This window comes from Erinaceus europaeus, chromosome 1 (genome assembly GCF_950295315.1).
Source record: "Erinaceus europaeus chromosome 1, mEriEur2.1, whole genome shotgun sequence".
Classification (NCBI taxonomy): Eukaryota; Metazoa; Chordata; class Mammalia; order Eulipotyphla; family Erinaceidae; genus Erinaceus; species Erinaceus europaeus.
Window position 1 is genome coordinate 71,228,280 of NC_080162.1, and position 16,750 is coordinate 71,245,029.

The 16,750-nt window shown below is 41.2% G+C and overlaps 1 protein-coding gene across 3 annotated transcripts in view; it reads left to right on the plus strand.

The window, feature by feature from the left end:
* DNAAF9 (dynein axonemal assembly factor 9) overlaps positions 1-16,750 on the plus strand; it is a 135,490-nt gene that overhangs the window by 16,550 nt on the left and 102,190 nt on the right. For 2 of the 3 annotated variants that reach the window (XM_007539539.3, XM_016195397.2), the window contains exons 2-3: positions 8,470-8,549; positions 13,375-13,494. In XM_007539539.3, coding sequence (XP_007539601.1) covers positions 8,470-8,549; positions 13,375-13,494 — 200 coding nt within the window. Of the gene's footprint in view, positions 1-8,469; positions 8,649-13,374; positions 13,495-16,750 lie in introns of those variants that run through there. The other variant, XM_060187199.1, reaches the window with a different exon arrangement.

The window sequence follows — 16,750 nt, forward strand, 5'->3', positions numbered from 1 at the left end:
ACAACAATAAAACAACAAGGGCAACAAAAGGGAATAAATAAATAAATTTAAAAAAACCTCCTTCTTGCCACTGTATTATAAGTGTATTCTGTTTATCTTTAAAAACCAAAGCACTGCTCAGGTCTGGTCTGTGGTATATTAGAGATTTAACCTGGGACCTCAGTGCCTCAGGTATGAAAGTCTTTTGTTATACCTCCATCCCCACTTTACTTATTTCCCCATCTGACTTCTCCATCCCCTAAAATGTAAGTTCGGGGATTCCCCCCCCAATATTTTTTTTTTAACTCTTTGCTCAGTGCTAAATCTTTACTAATCTATACATGAAAACAAAATGCTGGGGACATAGTAGTTCAGTAAAATTTTGTGAATTAATGAGTTGGAATAGAAGCTGTAAATGTTGAAAAGGGGGGCCAGGCAGTGTCTCACCTGGTTAAGCAACTCACTCTCTTAGTGTATCACGAGTGGTGAAGCAGGGCTGCAGGTGTCTTGCCCTCTCTCTCCCTGTCTAGCTCTTCCTTCACTCTCAATTTCTCTCTGTCTATATCCAATAATAAATACATTTTTAAAATGTTGAAAAGGAGCAAGTAAAATTCTGTGAAACACTACATAGAAAATATGACAATAGATAAAACTAGCAGAACTAATGAAAATTTATCAAGTTGTAAATGTAAATAACTCAAGATGCCATTCAAAATGAGCAGAAAGTATAAATAAAAAATATTTAGGGGGCCAGGCAGTGGTGCACCGGGTTAAACGCACTGGTCTCCACCTGCAGGGTGTTTGCTTCAGAAGTGGTGGAGCAGGTCTGCAGGTGTCTGTCTTTCTCTCTCCCTTTCTATCTTCCCCCCCTCTCAATTTCTCTCTATCCTATCAAAAAAAAAAAAAAAAAAAGCCACAGGAGCGCCGAGTCCCAGCAATAACACTGAAGGAAAAAAATATATAATTAGGGGAGTCGGGCAGTAGCCTAGCGGGTTAAGTGCACGTGGCGCGAAGCGCAAGTACCTGTTCGAGCCCGCAGCTCCCCACCTGCAGGGGAATCGCTTCACAAATGGTGAAGCAGGTCTGCAGGTGTCTCTCTGTTTCTCCCTTCTCTGTCTTCCCCTCCTCTCTCCACTTCTCTCTTTCCTATCTAACAACGATGACATTAATTACAACAATTTTCAAAAAGGGCAACAAAAGGGAAAACAAATAAAAATACATAGGAACAAAAATACCTAGAAATAAAACTACTAAAGAATACTTAAAGTGCAAGGACCAACGTAAGGATCCTGGTTCAAGCCACCGGCTCCCCACCTGCCCGGGAGTCTCTTCACAAGTGGTGAAGCAGGTCTGCAGGTGTCTTTCTCTCCCCGTTTCTGTCTTCCCCACCTCTCGATTTCTGTCTGTCCTATCCAACAACAACGACATCAATAATAACTGCAACAATAAAACAACAAAGGCAACAAAAGGGAATAAATAAATAAATATTTAAAGAAAATAAAGAATACTTAAGGTCTGTGGGAATAAGAACACGAAACTTGATAAAAGTATACAAAACAGGAGAATAATGAAGAGGTGCATCATGTTTCTGAATTGGAAGTGTGGTACTGTCCAGATTTAACATGGTCAAAATACAAATTTTTAACAGGAATTTTTATGGAAATATATAGTTTTATACTCATTTAAAATTATTGGGGATTGGGTGGTAGTGCGGCAGATTAAGTGCATGTGGCGTGAAGTGCAGGGACCGGTTTAAGGATCCCAGTTCAAGCCTCCCGCTGCCCACCCTGCAGGGGAGTCACTTCACAGGTTTGCAGGTGTCTGTCTTTCTCTCCCTCTCTGTCTTCCCCTCCTCTCTCCATTTCTCTCTGTCCTTTCTGATAACGACGACATCAATAACAACAATATTAACTATAACAACAGTAAATAACAAGGGAAACAAAAGGAAAATAAATATTTTAAAAAATAAATTAAATTATTAATTATTTAATAGGACTGAAAGAAATTGAGAGGAGGGGAGAGAGGGAAAGGAAAGAGAAATCTGTAATTGTGCTTTGCCATTTGTGAAGCTTCCTCCTTGCAGGTGGGGACTGGGGACTTGAATTCGGGTCCTTTTGCCTGGCTCTTCATTTAAAGATATATATATATATATATCAGTAAAGTACTCTCAAGTTCTGCAAAGTACTCTTATGTCTGAGGCTTTGAGATACCAGGTTCAATCTCCAGCACCACCATAAACCAGAGCTTAAGGGAGTCGGGTGATAGTGCAGCGGGTTAAGCACAGGTGGCGCAAAGCACAAGGATCTTCATAAGGATCCTGGTTTGAGCTCCCTGCTCCCCACCTTCAGAGGAGTTGCTTCACAGATGGTGAAGCATATCTGCAGGTGTCTATCTTTCTCTCCCCCTATCTTCCCCTCCTCTCTCCATTACTATCCTATCCAACAACATCAATAACAACAATAATAACTACAATAATAAAACAAGAGCAACAAAGAAGAATAAATGCATAACGTAATCCAGTGGTTATGCAGAGACTTTCACAGCCCAGCCGCTATGCCACCGAGGTATAGGTCTTCTCCTGAGTTTCCTGGTTAGTTCTCTGTTCCCTGGTGTCAGCTCAGGACCTCCCTGCTGCTACTCCAGATTCTGAGGGCAGTAGCAATGGAGACCCACAGTTGCACTTGGTGAGTCTCAGGGGAGTCCTCTCCTCCCTTCAGCTGTCCCCTTGTTGGTGGAGCAGACTGGAGGTGGTGTCTCAACTGATAAACTGCCAGACTGTTACCAGCCACTTAATCTCTCCCTAGGCTCCTCTCTGTCACCAGCCACGTGTGTCTGCACTCACCGGTGATTTGGTGGGTTTCTGAAGTCATTCTAGTCCTGTCTTGTTTCGGTCCCAGGTGGTCACCTTTGGTATTCCTAGTTGACCCGGGAAAGGAGGGGAAGGGAGGGAGAGGGAGAGGGAGAAGAGGAACAGATCTGCTGCTGGTCCACCTGGAGGGGATATTATCTCAAGACTGTCCAGCTGGAAAAGGTGCTGTCATGAGGCTGTTTGGCTGGAAGGGGTCCTGTTACAAGGAATGAATTGCCAGAGCCTTGTGGTCTGTAAAACTTTGAGATAGAATCAAGCAGTACCTTCTCCCTGAGGTCTACCTGACAGGTTCATCTTTTCCCAGAGGTCTGTCTATGTGATAGACTTCTACTTTTATGTGGAGAGCAAGAGTAAGTGTAATACGTGTTTACTTACAGTAGTAAACAAGGGTGATATAATTTCTGACTGTAATCATTGTAGCTGGAAAAAAACACAGTGAACAGTTTAAAAACAGTGTTGAAGTCTATATACTAACTTGGCAAGATCTTGAAGTACAGTTTTTTAGTTTATTGTTTCATTTTTTTTTCCTTTTTTTTTTTTTTTTTACCAGAGCACTGCTCAGCTCTGGCTTATGGTAGTGCTGGGAATTTAGAGCCTCGGGCATGAGAGTCTGTTTGCATAACCATTAAGCTATCTACCCCTGCCCTCATTTTTCTTTTTATTGATTTAATAATGATTGACAAGATTGTAAGATAAGAGGGGTACAATTCCCACTGGAATTGTACTGGAGTTCCATATCCCATCCCCTCCATTGAAAGTTTCCATATTCTTTATCTCTCTGGGAATATGGACCCGTGATCATTATGGGGTGCAGAACTGAGGTACATTTTTAAGTGACAAAAGCATGTTGCTGAGCAGTTACATCTCATGATTTTATTTTATATAAATACCATCCCCCCAAAAAAAGAACCCACCCAAAGTATAATTGAGGGATTCATACCAGATTGTTCCCAGCAAACAATTATCATGAGGTGAATTTAAATGTTAGGATTCACTTTGTAAAACATTCAAAACACAAAGGATACAAAATATAAGGACATTAGTGTTCATGTTCTAATTGTTTAATTTTGAAAATCAGAATGTTAATATGAAAATTTTTGAGGAAAAATGACAAAAGCAAAATTTTCTTTATTTTTATTTTTAATCTATTTTTTTATTATCTTTATTGGATAGAGACAGTCAGAAATTGAGAGGGAGGGGGGAGATAGGGAGGAAAGAAACAGAAACCTGCTGCACTGCTTCACCACTTGCAAAACTTTCCCTCTGCAGGTGGAGACTGGGGGCTTGAACCCAGGCCCTTGCACATTGTAACATGTACTTAACCAGGTATGCCACCACCTGGCCCCCAAAACCAAAATTTTCTAGGGGGATAATGTTTTGTGGTAGAGGAGGATGACAGTTTGGTGGGGGTTGAGCTGTGCTGACACCTATCTTAGGGAGCTGTGACACATGACAAGAAAAAAAATTGTTTCAGAGGGCCAGAATAATGAAATATAAATAAACTAAAAGTATATCGGGCTGGTAGGTAGTAGTTGTTAGAAAAGCAGCAGTGAATTCACTATAACATAAAATGGAAGGAGGGAAGAACAGGAAAGGTTCTTTTATAATTCAGGAATAATAATTTCATGAGTGACTTTATTGTCAGAAAAATCAGTGAGGTATAGTAGGAAAGCAGGTGTGAGCTGGGCTGAACATGCAGGTTCTGGTAGTGTTAATCTTTATTCAACTTTGTGATCTTAGGTAAACTGTCTGTTTAGGTCTTGTTTTCTTTTTTTCTTTTTTGTATTATCTTATTTATTGAATAGAGACAGTCAAATTGAGAGGGAAGGAGAAATAGAGAGGAAGAGATAGACACCTGCAGCCCTGCTTCACCACTTGCAAAGCTTTTCGTCTGCAGGTGAGGATTGGGGGCTCAAACCTGTGTCCTTGTGCATTGTAACATGTACTCAACCAGGTGTGCTGCCACCTGGCCCCTTTAAGTCTTGTTTTCTTCAGCTTATCTAGAGTCCAAGTATGAATCCAAAAAAGTTAGAAATAAACATACTCATAATGGTGACTCATGAGGGTGAGAATCAAGGAAGACTTAAATTTTTATCTAATAATCTGCTTTAAAAAGTATGGGAGGTGGGGCTGGCTGGTGGTGTACCTAGTTGAATGCACACACTACAGTGTGCAAGGACCCAAGTTCAAGCCTCCAGTCCCCACCTGCAGGGGGATAGCTTCACAAGAGGGGAAGCAGTGCTGTATGTGTCTCTCCATCTTTCTTTCTCTCTCTCTCATTCTTCCTCTCAATTTCTGGCTGTCTCTATCCAATAAAGAAATAAAGATAATACGAAAATATGGGGGGGGGGCGGGTAGTGGTGCACCTGGTTGAGTGCACATGTTGAAGTGCACAAGGACCCGGGTTCAAGTCCCCAGTCCCCACCTGCAGGGGGGAAGCTTTGCATGTGGTAAAGTAGGGCTTCAGGTGTCTGTCTGTCTCTCTCCCTCTCTATCTTCCCCCTTCCCTCTTGATTTGTCTGTCTCTATCCAATAAATAAATGATAATAAAAAGATTTTTTAAGTATTTAAAAAAAATATGAGGGTGGTGGAGATAGCATAATGGTTATGCGAAGAGACTCTTATGCCTGAGGCTCCAAAATCCCAGGTTCAATCCCCTGTACCACCATAAACTAGAGTTTAACAGTGCTCTGGCAAAAGCTGTGTAGTACCACTAAGTAGCCTTCCTGGCCTAATAATTGATTCCTTCCAGAGGGAGAGACACAATTCCCTGCATTTTGGAGAGCCTCTGGTATTGTCTATGGTGTTCCCCTGTGGTACTACTCATCAAGCCAGGGCTTCTTGCACAAGATGTGTACTCTGCCCACTGAAATATCTCCCAGACCCTCCTTTTTCATCAACAAAAGGATAAGAAACTTTTGTGTACATAATTTAGAAAAATCACTGACTCAGATAAAAATGTATACCAAAATGTTAACATGGTGAAATCTAGATGCTGGGGATATGGATGGTTGTGGATTTAAAAAAACATATTTAGGGCTGGGCAATAGCACACCTGGTTGAGCGCATGTTACCATGCACAAAGACTTGGGTTCAAGCTCCAGGCCCCCACATGCAGGGGGGAAGCTTCATGAGTGGTGAAGCAGTGCTGCAGGCATCTCTCTCCTATATTTCTCACTTCCTTCTTGGTTTCTCCCTGCCATTCCAAATAAAATGATAATTGTTTAAAAATACTTAACGCTGTCTTTTTTTTTTTTTTCATTTTCCAAATTATTTTGTTGAGGAAATAATGGTTTACGGTACATTTGTTGGCATGTGGGTACAATTTATTATTTCTTCATGATATGTGTCTCTACACTACTCCCATCACCAACCCAAGTCCCTCTTAAGTGGTGCTTTTCTAATAGGTTAAAATTTCAACGACAAGTTTCATGGTCCAGTGGCAAATAATAGACTATGTTCTGGTTAAAAATTAAATTAGGGAAGTATACAAGGGAAAAAGAACTGAATTTGATTTCACCTATTTAATAAGAAAATAAGAGGTGCCAATTACAGCAGTGATTTACTCTGGGAAAAAGAAAATTCTATTTTAATTTTAATTATTAAATATACTTATGTAGTTATTCTTTTTTAAATTTCTTTATTGGGGGATTAATGTTTTACATTCAACAGTAAATACAATAGTTTGTACATAACATTTCTTCCACCTCTATCCTCCTTTTTGGACCTGTACTGAGGTGCAGTACACCAACTCTACTTGTGGTTCTACTTGTGTTTTCTGTTCTGATCTTGTTTTTCAACTTCTGCCTGAGAGTGAGATCATCCCATATTCATCCTTCTGTTTCTGACTTATTTCACTTAACATGATTTCTTTAAGCTCCATCCAAGATGGGCTGAAACATTGGAGTCATCATTTTTAATAGCTGAGTAATATTCCATTGTGTATATATACCACAACTTGCTCAGCCACTCATCTGTTGTTGGACACCTGGGTTGCTTCCAGGTTTTGGCTATTATAAATTGTGCTGCTAAGAACATATGTGTACAGGAGTTGGGCAGTAGCGCAGCGGGTTAAGCGCAGGTGGTGCAAAGTGCAAGGACTGGCAGAAGGATTCTGGTTTGAACCCCTGGCTCCTCACCTGCAGGGGAGTCGCTTCACAGGCAGTGAAGCAGGTCTGCAGGTGTCTGTCTTTCTCTCCCCCTCTCTGTTTTCCCCTCCTCTCTCCATTTCTCTCTGGTCTATCCAACAACGACGACATCAGTAACAACAATAATGACTACAACAATAAAAACAACAAGGGCAACAAAAGGGAATAAATAAGTAAATAAATAAAAGAACATATGTGTACACAAATCTTTTTGGATGGATATGTCGGTTCCTTAGGATATACCCCCAAGAGAGGAATTGCAGGATCATAGGGTAGATCCATTTCTAGCCTTGTGAGAGTTCTCCAGACTGCTCTCCATAGAAGCTGGACCAATTTAGATTCCCACCAGCAGTGCAGGAGGGTTCCTTTGACCCCACAGCCTCTCCAGCATTTGTTGCTGCTACCTTTTCTGATGTATGACATTCTCACAGGAGTGAAGTGGTATCTCATTGTTGTCTTTATTTGCATTTTTCTGACATACATACATACATGCACACATAAGCACGTATTTTAAAAAAATAAAGTGACTTCCCTGGCTTAGTCTTTTCCTTTCTTACTTGGGGTGGGCAGATGGGAAAAAGAGTGTGACAGAAGAATGAGGAGAGACACCACAGCACCATCTCTCACATGAGACCATGGAGCTCTCGAGCTGGAGCTTGAACCTAAGCCTTGTTCAGAGTAAGACAAATACTTTATACAAGTGAGCTGTTCCTCAGACAGGGTTGTCTTCTTCTGCTAACTGTATCTTGTAGTGAACATAATTTTTTAAATTATGATGAAGTCTTATTTATATTTTTCCCTTTGTTGTCTGGTTTTTGGTGTTATTGTAAAAATCATTACCAAATTCAACTTCATGAAACATTCTTATTATTCTAAAGACTTTAATGGTTTTAGGTTTATATTTAGGTCCTTATTCTGAGTTAAATTTTGTATGTAGTATTAGGATTCCAATGGATTCTTTTGCATGTAGATATATAGTTTACTCAAAACGACTTATTGAAAAAACCAATGAATGGCCTTGCTTCCCTTGTTACCACTACTTATACACCCAAATTTTGCTTGCATGATTTTTCATAAGTTTTTTTGTCAAGCTGAGGAAACTCAGCTTTGACATGTGGTGATATCAGCTGGGGATTGAACCTGAGACCTCTGGAGTCTCAGCTTCCAGGTTTGGTGCACAACTACTGTTTTCCTGAGCTTATTTATTATGAGTGTTGAATTTCATGAGATGTTTTTTCTACATCAAAGACTGTATGATTATTTTCTTTAGCCTGTTAATATAATGGATTACATTATATTCAGACCAGCTACATATGCATAATCCAAAAGTAGAAGAAAGTAGAACACTTCCCCACTTCATTTTATAGTTCTAATGTGAAAACCAGACAAGGACCAGCTTCCATTTCTAGCTGTCCTTCCTCTTCATGCCTTCTGTGTTGGTACTCAGGAACTTGTTTTGTGTTCTTGTTACAGCTGTAGCCGGCTCCGCCAGGTCCAAAACATCCTTACCCAGAGCAGCAAGTCTCATCCTGATGGGATCCTCTGCATCCTAGGTCAGTGCTTTCAACACTGTGGGACTCCAACAAGCTGGTACTCAAAATGGCAGAACTTAGCAGGAAGATGCTAATGATAGTACCAATGTGAGCTATACTGTGAGTTGGTGTTCTTCTCCTAGCCCATCGCTTCTCCCCTTGAAATCTGTTGCTGCCTTAATGAGGTCAAATGACAAAGCCCCTCCTCAGAGCAGGAACTTGGTGTATGTTATCTCGTGGCTCTTCACAGAGTTTTTACAAGGTAGCATTGTCACCCCTGTGTTACAGAGGAGGACACTGACTCTGAGAAATGATACCAGACTTGCTTATCATTATAAGGTGGCAGAATTGGGTGTTTTTTCTCAATTTGTTTTGAATTATTGGAGTGACATCAATGATAGAGCACAGGATTTGCATATGTGAGGCCCTAGCACCACATATGGGAGAGAGTAGTGCTATGGTCTCTCCAATAAATAAATAAATAAATAAATAAGCAAACAAAAAACAATAAATACCTCTTTTTAAAGTATTGTCAACATGAAAATTCATTACATAATTTTTCCCACTTTATTGGAGGGATTAATGGTTTACAGTACAGTTGTTGATACATGCATACAATTTCCCTGCATCACGTAATTTAAAAGCTAGACAGGTATGAATAACAATGAACAGAGCTTCCTAGTTCAGATATCCAATCCTACTTAGATAAAACATTTTCAACTTTATCTTAGCACAAATGGAAACATGTTATGCATAGTGTCTAATTTTCTTATTTTTATTTATTCATTAGGTAGAGACTATCAGAAATTAAGAGGGAAAAGGGAGAGAGAGAGAGAGAGAGACCTGCAGCACTGCTTCACCACTTTTCCCCTGCAGGTGGGACCAGCAGCTCAAACCTAGGTCCTTGCTCATTGGAACATAGGCATTCAACCAGGTGCACTACCACATGGCCCCAACACCCAGTTTCTTCACAGAAGTGAATCACTACCAGTTTCTCAGAGTCTGCATAATTTTGTTTTTCACTTACCAGGGCTTAAATTTAAGCTTATGAGAAGCAGTGTGCAGAGTAGTTAAAAATATTCCCTGGAGGCAAGGCCCTGGTGCTGCAAAAAGGAAGGGAGGGAGGGAGGGAGGGAGGAAAGAAGGAAGGAAGGAAGGAAGGAAGGAAGGAAGGAAGGAAGGAAGGAAGGAAGGAAGGAAGGAAGGAAGGAGAGAGGGAGAGGGGGAAGGAAGGAAGCTGGTATTAGTCCCAAGTGTACTTGTTGCCTTCTTTGCTGACATAGTAATAAGAAAGTACATGTCTGTGCTTATCTGTACCTGTTTATCTATGTGATCACTTAAGGTAAACATGAATGTATATTAATGCCTCCCATTAACCCATTACCACGTGAATCATCCTAGCCCTTTCCTTTTGCTTATCTGTAAATTCCCAAGTTGGTGAGAAGTCTGCTGCCCACCGTCCAATTTTTACTTCTTTAATTTCTGTGTGCATGTGTGGGACTGTAGGAATTGTCAACTAAGAATATGCCTGTGGAAATAATCTTATCAACGACAGCACAGTGTTTATCTGTGTTGTTTCTTTTGCCTTTAATTTTATATAATCAGTCTTTTTTTAAAGTATTTATTCCCTTTTGTTGCCCTTGTTGTTTTATTGTTATAGTTACTGTTATTATTGATGTCATTATTGGAAAGGACAGAGAGAAGTGGAGAGAGGAGGGGAAGACAGAGGGGGAGAGAAAGACAGACACCTGCAGACCTGCTTCACCGCTTGTGAAGTGACTCCCCTGCAGGTGGGGAGCCAGGGGCTCAAACCGGGATCCTTATGCGCTTTGCACCACGTGCGCTTAACCCACTATGCTACTGCCTGTCTCCCATAATCAGTCTTCATAGTCTTAGTAATTTCTTTTTTCTTTACTTTTTTTTTTGCCCCCAGGGTTATCACTGGGGCTCGGTGCCTGTACTATGAATCCACCGCTCCTGGAGGCCATTTTCTCCATTTTGTTGTCGTCGTCATTGTTGGATAGGATAGAGGGAAATCCAGAAAGGAGGGGAAGACAGAGGAGGAGAGAAAGATAGATGCCTGCAGACCTGCTTCACTGCCTGTGACATGACCCCCCCCTTGCATGCAGGTGGAGAGCTGGGGGCTCGACCAGGATCCTTGTGCCAGTCCTTGTGCTTCGCAACCCAGTGCACTACCACTCAGCCCCCTTCCTTTAAAATTATTAACATCTTTATTTATTGGGTAGAGACAGCCAGAAATTGAGAGAAAGGAGATAGAAAGAGAGAGAGAGACAGAGAGACACCTATAGCCCTGCTTTACCAGTCACAAAGCTTTCCCCCATCAGGTGGGGAAAACAGGCTCAAATCTGCGCCCTAGAGCATTGTAACGTGAGCTCAACTAGGTGCACCACCACCTGGCCCCTAGTCTTAGTAGTTTCTTTTTTTTTAAATATTTATTTATTCCCTTTTGTTGCCTTTATTGTAGTTGTTGTTATTGATGTCATCATTGTTGGATAGGACAGAGAGAAATGTAGAGAGGAGGGGAAGACAGAGGGGGAGAGAAAGATAGACACCTGCAGACCTGCTTCACTGCCTTTGAAGTGACTCCCCTGCAGGTGGGGATACAAGGACTCGAACCGGGATCCTTACTCTGGTCCTTGCACTTTGTGCCATGTGCATTTAACCAGCTGAGCTACTGCCCAACTCCTGTGCTTAGTAATTTCTTTTTTTTTTAAATATTTTTTTAAATATTTACTTTTATTTATTTATTCCCTTTTGTTGCCCTTGTTGTTTTATTGTTGTAGTTATTATTGTTGTTGTCGTTGTTGGATAGGACAGAGAGAAATGGAGAGGGGCGGGGGAAGACAGAGAGAGGGAGAGAAAGATAAACACCTGCAGACCTGTTTCACCGCTTGTGAAGCGACACCCCTGCAGGTGGGGAGCCAGGGCTTGAACCAGGATCCTTATGCGGGTCCTTGTGCTTAGCGCCACCTGCGCTTAACCTGCTGTGCTACAGCCCGACTCCCGTGCTTAGTAATTTCTATAGCAATTTCTGTTGCTAGAGTCCTTCACGTGGGACATGCTAAAGCCAGGCTGGCCAGGTCGAATCATTTTTTTTTATTCCCAGAGCCCCCCCTTTTTAAAATTTAATTAATTTTTTATTTTGGATAGAAGCAGAGAGAAGTTGAGAGGAAAGGGAGAGAGAGAAAGGAACACATACATTTGCAGTACTGCTTCACCACTTATGGAGTCTTCACCCTGCAGGTGGGGACTGGGGGCTCGAACCCTGGTCCTTGTGCACTGTAATATGTATGCTCAACCAGGTATGCTACCTCCTGGCTTTAATTTAACTTAATTTAATTATTTATTTTGGATAGAGACAGAGAAATTGAGAGAGAGAAGGAAAAGACAGACAGAGAGGGTGAGTTACCTGTAACACTGCTTCACTGTGAAACTTCCCCCTTATAGGTGGGGATTGGGGGGAGGGGGCTTGTGTCAGGGTCCTTACACATTGTAACGTGCTCTCAACCAGGTGCACCACCACCCCCCCCATTTCCCTAGTCCATTCAAATTTTGGCCCTAGGTCAGTCAAGTCACTCTTGCTTTTGATTCTTTTTCACCCTTCTTTTCACTGATGTACTTCTTCAGTGAAGTATCATGTTGAATAGCACAGGGCAATACTTCAGTCTCAGATGAGAAAGGAGTCCCATATTAGAAAACTCTTGTCATAGGCAGTCCCTGGGTGTTTGTAGCTTGTATCTCTGTTAAGAATAGTTTTTAATGTTTTTGTCATGATTAGACTTAGGTTGTGGGTTTTAGGGAGAAGGCCAAAGAAGTAAACCACCATTTTCATGGTCTGGATGACCATTACTTCTCACTTTTCTGAATGACTGCTGGCATTCTGTTTTCCAGATTACAGCCATATTTCATTCTTGGAACTCCTTCTGTCCCAACCCCTTCCTCTGCCTCACATAGAATTCTACCTTTTGTACTGAATATGACCCTCTTGTCAGAGCCATAGCTCATATTACCAAGAAACCAGATAGTGTATATTCCTGTGGCATTGAGAGGCCGTAGTGAAGGCAGTGTTGTTTAATCTCCTTTTATTTGTTTCTGATCCAGCCCTATCAGACTGTAAGCTTCATGAGGGACACTTGCAGGTATGTTTACTACACACTCTTAACAACTAGCATAGTCCTTGGACCTGGTAAATATTTGCATTGGTGAATTTGAATCTATTCACTTTTCCTCTCCTTTAGGTTCCTTTCAGTCCACCTTAATCTGCCTTTATTTATCCCACATGTTTCGGTAAATGTCTCTTTGAGAATTTACTATTTTTCTGACCCCTATTTATATCCCATATGCAAGTATTTACATACCTCTAACAGCCATGACAGGACTTGGATCATATTTTCTGGATCCCTTTATCTTCAAGATTTGCCTTAAAATAGTTATCTATTAATGAGAACTAGAGCTTCATTCTGGCACATTCAGTGCTAAGAATTGAACTCAGGACCCCATGCTTGTGAGTGCAGCACTCTACTGCTGTACCACTCCCCCCACTAGCTGCAAGATTTGCTTTTCAGAAATTAATAGCTTCAATAATTTGTGCTGTTAGACTGTCTAAACTATAGACTTAAATCCAGGTAAGGATACTTTAAATCCTTTATACCTTATATAAGGATACTTTATATTTCTTTCACAGAGAGTCACTTAACTTGATTTCTTACCCAAAACTGGTTTGAGTTGTTGCACTTAACCATCAGACTTTTTGCTAAGCAGGTGGAAATGACTAGAGCTCATACAGTATATAGTGTAACAAATCAACACTTTCTTTGCCTTCCAGGAATCGACAGCAGGTATAATGAAGGCTGCAGAGAGTTGGCCAATTATCTCCTCTTTGGTTTATACAATCAGAATACCGGTGACTTTGAGAAAACAGGGTTTTCTGAAGAAGTTCTAGATGGTAAGTAGTGATAACTATGTGAAGGGTGAAGGTGATTTATTTATTTGGATTATTATTTTGTACTTGTTTGATGAAACAAATATGATCAAATTTAAAGTAGTAGTCCCAGTTTTCTTTTGCTTATTTATTACTGAAATGATATATCACTAATTTAATGTATTATTATTATTTTTTAATTATTTATTCCCTTTTGTTGCCCTTGTTGTTTTATTGTTGTAGTTATTATTGATGTCGTTGTTGCTGGATAGGACAGAGAGAAATGGAGAGAGGAGGGGAAGACAGAGAGGGGGAGAGAAAGACAGACACCTGCAGACCTGCTTCACCTCCTGTGAAGGGACCTGCCTGCAGGTGGGGAGCCGGGGACTCGAACCGGGATCCTGACGCCGGTCCTTGAGCGTAGCGCCACCTGTGCTTAACCTGCTGCGCTACAGCCCGACTCCCTAATGTATTATTTTAACATGTTTAATATAGTAGCATTTCTTCTTTGCTAGTTTATTAAGTACTATTCTCCTGTTGGGTCACCTGCTAGATAATAAAAGACAGGTGACAAGACTTGTTTTCAAAGTATATTTACTGGTTAAGTCAGTTTTTGGGGAAATAAAAAAAGTAAAGATTGATGTTGGGCTTTATGTATTCTTGGCAAGGTACTGGTTTTCTCCTCAATTGCCTACTCCCTCTATATGCTGGGAGGTTCAGTTTATGTGCTGTTGTCCTATGAAAGCACTTTCAGTGGTGAGTTAAGGATGAGCCTACAGGCTATTCATACAAGGAAGACTTCATGTGGACCTCAAGTTTAGGCAAAAGGCCCTTTGTTCTGCTCTGTCTTTGGGAATTGTTTTCTGTGTGACTTTAATTCATGACGATGCTGCCCATGACTACAAAGCAGGCTTTCTCCTTGTAGGCCCCTTTCCTCAGCTCTGAGACACTCAGCCTGTGTTGATGTTACTGTGGGCTAATGCCCAGGAGCTATCTCTGATATCACACACTTAGCATCATGCCTTGTCTGCCAAATGAGTTAGGACACACAAGAATAGACAGATCAAACTGGGAAAGAGAGCTCTTGTGAAGCAACTATGGGACTCACGAAAGCAAACATCTATTTGATGTTGAAATAATCTTCTATGAGTCTAATGTAGTGGTTCTCAAGTGGGGGTTGATGTATCCTTTAGGGGATATCTAGAAGTATCTGCAGACTTTATTTTTGATTGTCACAACTGGATAAATTGGATGAAACCAGGAATCCTACTAAGTATCCTACAAAGAACAGAATAACCCCTTACAGAAGCCCCTCTTTGTTAATTTTTCAATAGTGCTGAGGCTGAGGAGCCCTTGTTTAGTGCATGTGAAAATTCTGCTGTGGTAAGGTCCTTGACAGTTTATCCTTACAAACTGACTGAAGATTTCTCTATCTGCTGTCTGTCTGTCTATCTTTATCTCTCTCTCTCTTTAGATCTGTGTTTGTGTGCGTGTGCATGTGCATGAGTGTCTGTCTGTCTGTCTGTCTGTCTCTCTCTCTGGTCCTCATGCATGCTTGATTTCACTGCTCTCTGAGCTTTTTCATTCATTTTATTTCAGGTAAAGAGACACCACAACACTGGAGTTTCTGCCAGTGCCATGGCATTCCCATAAGGTACTAGGGCTCAAACCCAGGTTGTATACTTTTTTTTTTGTCATCATTGGACTTCACTGTTCTGAACGAACTTTTTAAAAATTATTTATTAATTCCCTTTTGTTGCCCTTGTTTCTTTTTATTATTGTAGTTACTATTATTGTTGTCGTCGTTGGATAGGACAGAGAGAAATGGAGAGAGGAAGGGAAGACAGAGAGGGGGAGAGAAAGATAGACACCTGCAGACCTGCTTCACCACCTGTGAAGTGACTACCCTGCAGGTGGGGAGCTGGGGCTCGAACCAAGATCCTTAATCTGCCGGTCCTTGTGCTTTGAGCCACCTGCGCTTAACCCACTGTGCTATCACCCGACTCCCCTGAGCCAACTTTTAAAAAATGTTTTATTTATTCATTTATGAGAAAGATAGGAAAGGAAGAGGAAAAAGAACCAGACTTCACTCTGGTATATGTACTGCTGGGGATTGAACTCAGAACCCTATGCTTGAGAGTCCAGTTTTTTGGTGGTTTTTTTTTTTTTTTTATCTTTTTTCCACTGTGCCACCTCCCAGACCACTTGGCCAACTTTTCAGATAGAGAGATAGAGACAGAGGGAGAGAAGGAAAGATAGTATTGGGCTGGCCTTGAACTGGGTTATACACATGGCATAGCAGGCATCTTCCCAGGTAAGCTATCTTGCCACCTCCCATTTTTAAACCTCTATGAGCTCCACATAGTTTGGGGACTTCTGAGGTAGTGGATAAAGCCTTGGACTCTCAAGCATGAGGTCCCAGGTTCAACCCCCTGCATCTCAGTGTAAGAGAGTTGCTCTGGGTTTCTGACTCCATCATTAACAAATAAGTAAATCTAGGAGGGGGGGAGGGGAGGAGGGGAAACACAGTATGAAGCAGCCCTTTGAGTTCAAATTCAGTTTTAGATTTTGATTTAAAAAGTGGTTTTCTTACCCTGTATAACATCTGTGGGATTTGGAAATCCAGGTTCCAGGCAGACAGCTTAGCCTATTAGAAAACCCCATTGCATAGCTGAGGCCCCAGAGGCCACAGGTTCAATCCTTGGAACCACCTTAAGCCAGAACTGAGCACTTCTCTGATACTTCCTCTCTCTCTCTCCTCTCTCATTCTTTTTCTCATAATAACTAAATATCTTTAAGTATTTCTTAATTTTATTAGTGATTTACAAAGTAACAGTTACAATTCCACAATGTTGCCACCACCACAGTTCTGTCGCCATTCCCTCCATTGGAAACTGCAGTGATTCTCAAAAGGTTACAGATACAGGTTGACTATTATTTCTATAACTGTCTGCCTGTCTGTCTGTCTATCTATCTATATATATTTTCCCCCATTTTTTTGCTATAGTCCTGCCTTCTCTTCTATTTTAAGTCACAGCTACATCTGTTACTACTTCTGAATGTCTTTCCTTTTTTCCTGTTCTCTCTCTGGATCCTGATGGAAGTGGAGTTCAGAGCCCTCTTAGTCATCTTCCCCCATCATCTTCTTCCCCTCTGAGACTAAGGACCACAAATTTTTGGGGGGTGCATAAGGTAGGAGGTCTGGCTTCTGTAATTGCTTCTCTGCTGGACATGGTCTTTAGCAGGTCAGTCCATAACCTCAGCCTTTTTCTATCTTTCC